At 43.0% G+C, this 8,500-nt stretch overlaps 1 protein-coding gene across 1 annotated transcript; it reads right to left on the reverse strand.

The window, feature by feature from the left end:
• Positions 1-1,437: 1,437 nt before the first annotated feature.
• Positions 1,438-7,609, reverse strand: LOC117901024 (serine/arginine repetitive matrix protein 1-like). The gene is made up of 5 exons (XM_034811627.1): positions 7,438-7,609; positions 7,281-7,372; positions 6,177-7,223; positions 2,000-2,705; positions 1,438-1,915 (listed from the first exon to the last, which is right to left on the reverse strand). The coding sequence occupies exons 1-5, from the start codon at positions 7,473-7,475 to the stop codon at positions 1,438-1,440; spliced, it is 2,361 nt and encodes a 786-aa protein (XP_034667518.1). The 5' UTR covers positions 7,476-7,609.
• Positions 7,610-8,500: the final 891 nt, after the last annotated feature.

Raw genomic sequence — 8,500 nt, forward strand, 5'->3', positions numbered from 1 at the left:
GTGGCGGGAGGTAGGCGGGGTCCAAATGACTAAATTTTTTTTTCCGAAATTCTTCTAACATTCAATGCCAATTTGTAGAGCTCTAGCTCTATTTTTTGGATAAATCCCAAAAAAAACGGGCTTTTTACCCATTGTGCACTGTTAAAATTAGCCCCGCTTTCTTCCGCCCCCACAAAGGTCGAAAATATCCCAGAGCCACAATTTTGAAGATAAAAGAAAACTAAATACGCAATTCCGTTGGGAAGGACTATATCTATCACTATCTATCGGTGATCAGGACTATCGCCATCATATTGGGATCAAGTTGGATCATTATTATAGCCAGAATGAACAAATTAATTTTCAGTGGCTAAACCCACCCACCCCGTCCACCCCGTCTGCTTCGTGTAGTGTGCGGCTTCAGTGGAAGGGCGAGCTAAAGAACCGTGTTTGTGGTTTGATAGAAACCGCTAAGGTACAGATGTAGTACTGAGTACCGGGTATAAAAGTTGTGACGCATAAGAAGCGTCTCACACGTCCCTTCTCTTTTTCTTTCTCGTTTTATTACAATAAAATCGAGCTCTTAGCCGTCACTAATTTACACATACAAAACAGGGAGATTGGGGGGTGTCGTGGAGTTGTTTCCCTTTATATTAAACTCCGCTTAGGCACATGAAACAACAGGCAGCACATGCAAGATGCCGGCAAATGAACATAACTCGTGTGGGGGGAAAAGCTACATAATACTTACTATGAAACCACCTACCCAGACACACACACACACTCCGCTCCATTGACCTGCCCCTGTGAGGTGGCATGCAACTCTGTGGAGATGCTGATGAGCAGATAAATTCATTAGGCAAAAACCATGTAATTGTTCCACCAGGGCGACGACGACAGCGACAACAAGGACTATGGCAAACAGGAGCACAAGCCAGGATGTGGATGTGGCTCAGCTGGCAGCAATGCAACTCGGCAGCTCGACAAACCCGGCTGCTCGGCAACCCAGACGACCGCAGATCTTAAGTTTTGCTTTGCAGCCAGAGAGTTGGGAGTCACGAAGCGTTACTAAATACAAATTAAACAAATCCATAAATAATGTTTAATAATATTAACAAGAATATTAGCAGAGCACAGAGAGAGAGAGAGAGAGAGAGAGGGGGCGAGCGGAGCTACAGATGCGCTCCTGCTTATGGTTGTTCCTGTTTTGTTTGTGCACCGCCACCTTGCCTGATGGCAACACCCATCCACCCCGCCTGCTATGTGCCACCACCAATCCCACCCGTGGTTGCTGTTCCCCCCTCGTCCGTTGTGTGGTTTAAGGGAATGTTTCCACTGCCGCCTGGGCTAGTTTTACATGGGTGTTTGCATCGCTATGGATTTTATTCTTTGGCAGAATTCTAGCTCTCCTTTATAAAGCTACAAAAATCTTTCTTGGTTGTTTGTTGGGTTTTAGCTTCAGTATTTAGCCTTCATTTTAGCTGCTAATTTCATCTTTAACAGTCGCAGCCTTTTCGGTTCCCCAATTTGTTTATTCAAGCGCGCCAGTTTCAGTTGCAAAACGAGCTTGCGAGGCATTTTTTGAGTGGGTCTTACCTCTGGAGGTGATCCTTTTAGGGTGGTGTCATTTGAACTGGACGATGAGGCACTCAACTTGCGCTTTCGTGGTAGCATAGGGGATACACTTCGTAAACGTCGCTCTACTATCCCATTCATCTGTGGTTTTGAACGACGGATAGCTGAAAATTGTTTGGGCGCATTGTACGTACGATGACGTATGGGCGGACTAGGACAGCGAGGCTGTATGGGTCGACTACGGTCGACACGGGATGACGACTTGGCGATCGATCGGCGCATGGAAGAACTTGGCGATCGAAGGCGCATGGACGAACGACTGGGCGATCGACGTCTCTTAGGAGGACTAGGGGAGCGACGGCTCACGGGCGGACGATTGGGCGATCGCATTGGCGGACGACTGGGCGATCGACGATTTATGGGCGAACGACAAAGCGATCGACGGGCCGCCGACCGACGGTTACTTGAATGCGGCGATCCTATCAGGTACCTGAGTCGTCTATCCGAAATTCTCCTTGTCGAATGTGCTGGTCTTGGACTCGGCCTAGTGGCGCGTTGATTTTCGGCTCGACAATCACGACTGGAACTGCGAGAACGACGGCGCTTTGTGACGGCCTTCAATGAGCCAAGGTGTCTGGTATATCTAGGAGGAGATACACTGGGTGACAGTCCGGATCTGGTGCCAGATCTCTTCAAAGTGACTGGCAACGAGTCGGGTTTCTGCAAAGTAGCTGGCGGTGAGTGAGTCATCTTTGCAGTGACTGCCGGCGATTGGGTTTTATTTCCAGGGACTGGCTGCGAATGGGTTTTCATTCGATTAACTGGGGAAGAGCCACCGGAGTGGGTCTCCTTGTGGCTATTCCTGCGAGACAAGTCTCTCTCCTTGGTAGGGGAGAATGAATTGCTGTTGCTTTTCCATGTGATTGAAGTGCCAACCGTGTTAGTGGTCCGGTGGGTGACCAACTCCTGCCGCTGCTTAACCTCTTCCATTACAAAGGGCAATGCCTTAATGAACAATGGAGTCCGCAGCAGCGTACCAATCCTCATAAGTGGCCTGTGCTGTGGGAAGAACGGCTCTGCTGCCGATTTCTCGTAGTGGATGGCAGGAATTAATGCAGGTGGCACAAGTCCCAGAAAATAATTGCCAGAAACTGAAATAATTCAAATAATTCACGCCCTTTTAGCTCGAAACCCTTTACCAACAAGCATAAGCAAAGCTGCTGTACGGGGTGGGGGTAGCCACTGCAAATGCATTTGTTCATTATGGATATAATAATGATCTGAGCCGATCTTATCGCGAATCTGATTGATATGGCCGTTCCCTGAGGAATTGGGTTTCATTGATTCAGTGTGATATCACATGAGCTTTCACCCAAAATTTAGTGACTCTAGCTCTTATAGTCTCTGAGAAACAGGCGTCAAACAAGACGGATAGTTGGCCAGACGGACAGACAGACATAGAATCGGCTAGAATATATGTACATACTAGCTGACCCGGCGAACTTCGCACCGCCTAACAGTCAATGAATGTCGTGTTACTTTTTAGCTGAACTAATTTAGGCTTTGATGAACGTAAGACAATGATACAAAATAATATGTTTATATAGATAGAAACAAAAAAAGTGCCAACTTGATAGCGCGTGATTTCATCGTTGGTATTGGATGTTTGGATACCAAAAACCGCCATGTCGTTCCCTTTCGTGACATATTTGCAAATGTATTTAATTGACTTGACCGAATTGCAATCATTTGGCATGCGCTCTAAAGCAGTCTTGAACAGCCTGACCAATGCATGATGTTCATGAAGCATTTGCTGCAGATCTTGGAGAATTGCTCTCTTCGTAGCTGTGTTGATCCCTTGACGCCTGTCAAGTTGTTCTTCCATATTGCCCATGAAGTATATTTGCAAGAATTTATGCTGTGCATCTTCTATATGTTGCAATGATCCAATGCGATGGTAATAGGATTTTCATTCAAGCACTTTGTGGTAAACGACATTCTTTGTTTTTTGGTCAGGCGCAAGAACAAATAAAGCGGATGGTTTGCCGACACGTGAGCATGCTACGATCTTTGACCATGAGAAAAACATGCATTTTCTAGATTGAGGCCACAAATAGTCAAGGATTGGCCCTGTGATTTGTTGATCGTCATGGCGAAGGCAAGACGAATCGGGAATTGAATTCGTATAAACTCAAAGGGCATATCCGTTGGGATCATTGGAAACCTTGGAATATAAACTTCCTCATTTTTAAATTTTCCTTTAAGTATCGACGCGTGAATCACATTGCTCATCAGTTTTCTTATCACCAAACGCGTTCCATTACACAGTTTTGGTTGGTTTAAATTTCTAAGCATGATGACTACCGAGCCAACTTTAAGTTTAAAATTGTGCGGTGGTAAACCAGGCACATCCAAGGAGTTTAAAAATTCAGTTGGATTATTAGTAGCTTCTTCTTCGTTTGTTACACAGTCGATAGATTTGAATGAATACAGAGTACCTACGATTTGATTTTGAAATCTAAGATTGAGGTCATATACATCTACGAAATTGCAAAAATTTGGAGGAAATGAAATCAAACCGCTCGATTTGTCAACAGGAACACGGCCATTACCGATAGTCAGCAATTGCTTCGAGAAATCATCAGCAGATATGTACAAGATCGTTCAACAATGCAACTCTCATATTTACAGACAGTTGAAGTTTCTTTACATATCGCCACAGATTTGATGCTTTGAGGCAAGCGTTTATTTCGTCGGCAGCAGTAGATCTTGGAATGACTGGTAGTGTTTGTCGGAAATCGCCAGATAATAAAATCATTGCACCACCAAAACATCTCGAGTCATTGCGCAGATCTTTTAATGTTCGGTCTAGTGCTTCCAATGCGCGTTTGTGCGCCATTGTGCATTCGTCCCATATGATGATTTTTGATGCTACTAAAACTTTGGACATTGCGGAGTGTTTCGAAATGTTACATGTCGGTTGTTCAGTAGTTTGAAGGTTTAATGGCAACTTTAACGCTGAGTGAGCCGTACGGCATCCGTCTAACAATGTGGCCGCTGAGGAATGTCTTCCCAGTTCCACCGGGGGCATCCACAAAAAATAAGCCTCCATTTCCATCATCAATTGCATTAATCAGTGTATCATAGGTTCCCTCTGCATTGGATTCAACAGAGGTACGTTCGTTTGAACTGATTGGATTAGTTCATGTGGATCATATTCACGTTCACGTTCCAATTCTCTATAAAATGCGTCATTCATTCCGCGATCTGGCGCTGGCATTCCTAACCTAACTAACAAATTGCCGCACATGAGGTAACACATATCTTCGATCAAGAGCAAAGTCTGGTTATGGATCTCCTCATTCACCTCAAGATCGTAATTTCTTGAGCTGACGCGAATTCGATGTAAAATATCTTCTGCATCAGCTAATTGACTTGCGATATTCCGTTGCCTAATTGCATTACGGCTTCGCTGGGAAAGATTAGATCTTCTAGGACGCGGCATTGTTATTAAAATGATTAATACAAAATGAAACAAATAAATAAAACGAGAAGGGACGTGTGAGACGCTTCTTACGCGTCACAACTTTTATACCCGGCACTCAGTACTACATCTGTACATTAGCGGTTATTTGTCAAATTTTAAATTTTTTCTTCACATTTCGCCAACGCCTCTTTGGCTCTGCCTCTGCCGTGAGTCTGCAGTGTGTTGCTCTAGGGGAGGGTGGCGAGCTAAAGGAGCGTGTTGGCGTGAGTAGTGTTGTTGATGTAGATGACAGATGAAGAAAAAATGTAAAATTTGACAAATAACCGCTAAGTTGCAGATGTAGTACTGAGTGCCGGGTATAAAAGTTGTGACGCGTAAGAAGCGTCTCACACGTCCCTTCTCGTTAGTTTTCTTTTATCTTCAAAATTGTAGATTTGGGAGGTTTTCGCCCTTTTGCGGAGGCGGAAGGGTAAAAATATGTGTTGAAATACACTGGTTTCAGTGTGAGCACACAGCAGTCTGGAGCCAAAATTTGGTGGCTCTAGCTCTTATAGTCTCTAAAAACTAGCCGACAAACAAGACGGACAGACGGACGGACGGACAGACAGACATGGCTCAATCGACTCGGCTATTGATGCTGATCAAGAATATATATACTTTATGGGGTCGGAGACGTTTCCTTCTGTGCGTTACATATGTATGTACATTCACTTTGTGCACAAATACAATATACCCTATTTAATAAATATTAAATATGATTAAAAAAATACAAATGAACAACAAATGAACAAATGAATTTTTTAGAAAAATTTCTGAACACACACATGATGTCTTCAGAAAAAGATAAAGTTTTGGCTTTAAGGCCGCAACAAACAGGCCATAAGATGTATTCTGCTACTCGCGACGGAAACAAATCCAACAAATCAAAAACCATGCCAATCGGTCCAGCCGTTCTCGAGTTATAAGTGTTGAACCAAATACGACTTTCTTTTATATATATAGATAGATAGATGGAAGATAGACTTTACGGGGCCGGAAACGTTTCCTTCTGTGCACAAATACAATATACTCTATTTACTCTTCGAGTACCGGGTATAAAAAATAACAGAATGAGTGAGGAAGGACGTTTACGCACCTGAGGCGCCTCTGGGGACAGTCTTTGTCAGCTGTCTCTTCTCGAACATCTGATAGCAGTTGTTGCCCTTCGCATCGTTCCCTTTGTCGGGTTTGCAGAGAGAATCATCATCGCTGGGAACTTCACCTTCTTCGCGGTCACCGATTGACTGTGGTTTTTCTTTCTGATTCAACTTTTTTGATATCTTCGATTGTTCAAAACCTCTGCCAGCTGCGCCTTCTTCGCAGTCACTTATTTGCAGTTGATGTTCTTCCTGCTTCAAATTGTTTGATGGCTTCGATTTATCCGAATCTCTACTAACTTTGACTTCTGCGCAGTCACCGATTGGCTGTGGTTTTTGTTTCTGTTTAGACTTTTTTGTTGGCTCCGAATCTCTACCGACTGCGCCTTCTACCAGTGCAATCGTTTCAGCAGTAGCTTGTTCTTTTACTTGATTAACTTTCTCCGTAAGCCCATCATTTAACCCTTTATTGAAATCAGCGGATTCATTTTCCTCAATTCCCGAAGCCTCTGGAAGATTCTTCTTTGATGGCAACTGTTTGATATCTTCGTTTGGAACCTGCACACTTTCATAGCTTTCAACTTTTTCTTTCAGAAAATTGGCATTCTCTTGCTGCTGCTGGTTGAACTCAGGGCAATCCTTTGAATCTTCGGAACACTCAATAGACTGCTCAATAACAACGCTTTTAGGCACAGCTTTCTGTGATTCCAGTACAGCTTCCTTCTTCTTGGTGAGAAAGTCAGGTGCGGAACGGATGAGCCCCTCCGAATCGCAGAATGCGGCCTCCATCTGTGCACATTTATGATGCTGATTGAAATCCTTAGAGGCTGCCTGTTGTGTCTTTTCAATGTTCCTGAATTGCGGCTGTATCTCTGCCTGGACGTGCGCCATCTTAACTGCTACACAATCAAATGTATCCATGGCTTTGTTGCTGCGCGTTTGCCTTTCGGGGGGCGCAGCCATTAGCCATAATTTGCCAATTTCAATATCATCTCGGTGAGCGACAATATTGTCAGCAGCCACCGTCCCCTTCAAAATGTTTTTCCCTAAAATGTTTAAGCTTTAAGCAATCATTTTCTTACAGAATCAAACTTAATTTTTACCTTTATTTGTATTTTTGAATATTTTGCCATTTATTTCATGGTTCTTTGGAGTTATTGGCGGAACACTGAATTGCTTTTTTGGTGCCGCTGAACTGTAAAAAAAAAAACACTTGAACTGCATGCAAAATTATGGAAACACTTTCCAGTTAATACATACACGAATTTATTAAACAAGTTTTCACTTTCCTTGGACATCTTGGTGACTCGATGCTTTGCGCAATTGAAATTTCAGAAATGTTCAATAAATATTTATTAAGAAAGTGTATGTTTATTAAATTAAATGACAGTCTGTCTCAAATGACGCCCAAATCCATTCCTGAAATGTTCAATGTGACGCTCTGTCCAGAGTTGCCAGACTGTTGTGGTTGAAAAATATGTATATTTGAGTAAATTTTAAGTCATTTTATAACTCAGACAGCAAAATCAAATCACAATCACCACTTCCGTTTTGGCAACCGCGTGTGACAGACCTATCAGGGGGCACCCTTTCAGTGTTCGTTTCCACTCCTTCCATCCGGGTTTTTGTTTGTGAGCTATTGCTCTTGTATTAAAGGGCTTTTTGATATATTTTCTTTTTGTGCGCGACCATAGCTATTTTTAAATAAACGAAGAGGGTAAGTCGTTGGCAGGCTGGTGAAACCACCAGTGAAGATGGCTGACGCCGAGCAGTCGGTGTCAGGCGTTAAGCGTTTGTCTGAGTCCGGTTCAGACAAGAAAATTGCTTCAAAAAGATTTCTGGCAGAATCTAATAATGATGCGAAAGGTGAAAATAAAATTCTACGTACAAACACAATGGAGGACGATCTGGACAAGAATGTTCATGTCCCCGTCAACAGCACAAATACCAATGCAAATATCGCTAGAGATGTGCATAACACAGTCGATAAAAAACAAAGGGATATAAATTTGTATGAGCACTCATTTAAAGGAGAAGCCAGTGTGCTCCTATCGACCAAGAGAAGCAATTTGTTCAAAAACAAAAATATTAAGTGATCTATACCTTTTTGAAAAAATTAGACACATCAATCTTCTTGGTCTTAAACGCATAACCCCGCTAGCTGCCACTCTGTACAAACTTTATTTCGGTGGTCCTTTTGAAGCAAATGAAATGGTCCTAAGTGAGGAATTTAAGAAATTAAACATCGACGTATTTATCCCAAAGAATTACACTGAGTCTGTGGGTGTTATAAGGGTATCCCACCAAATATCTCAGATACGAA

Source organism: Drosophila subobscura, chromosome U (genome assembly GCF_008121235.1).
Source record: "Drosophila subobscura isolate 14011-0131.10 chromosome U, UCBerk_Dsub_1.0, whole genome shotgun sequence".
Lineage (NCBI taxonomy): Eukaryota > Metazoa > Arthropoda > Insecta > Diptera > Drosophilidae > Drosophila > Drosophila subobscura.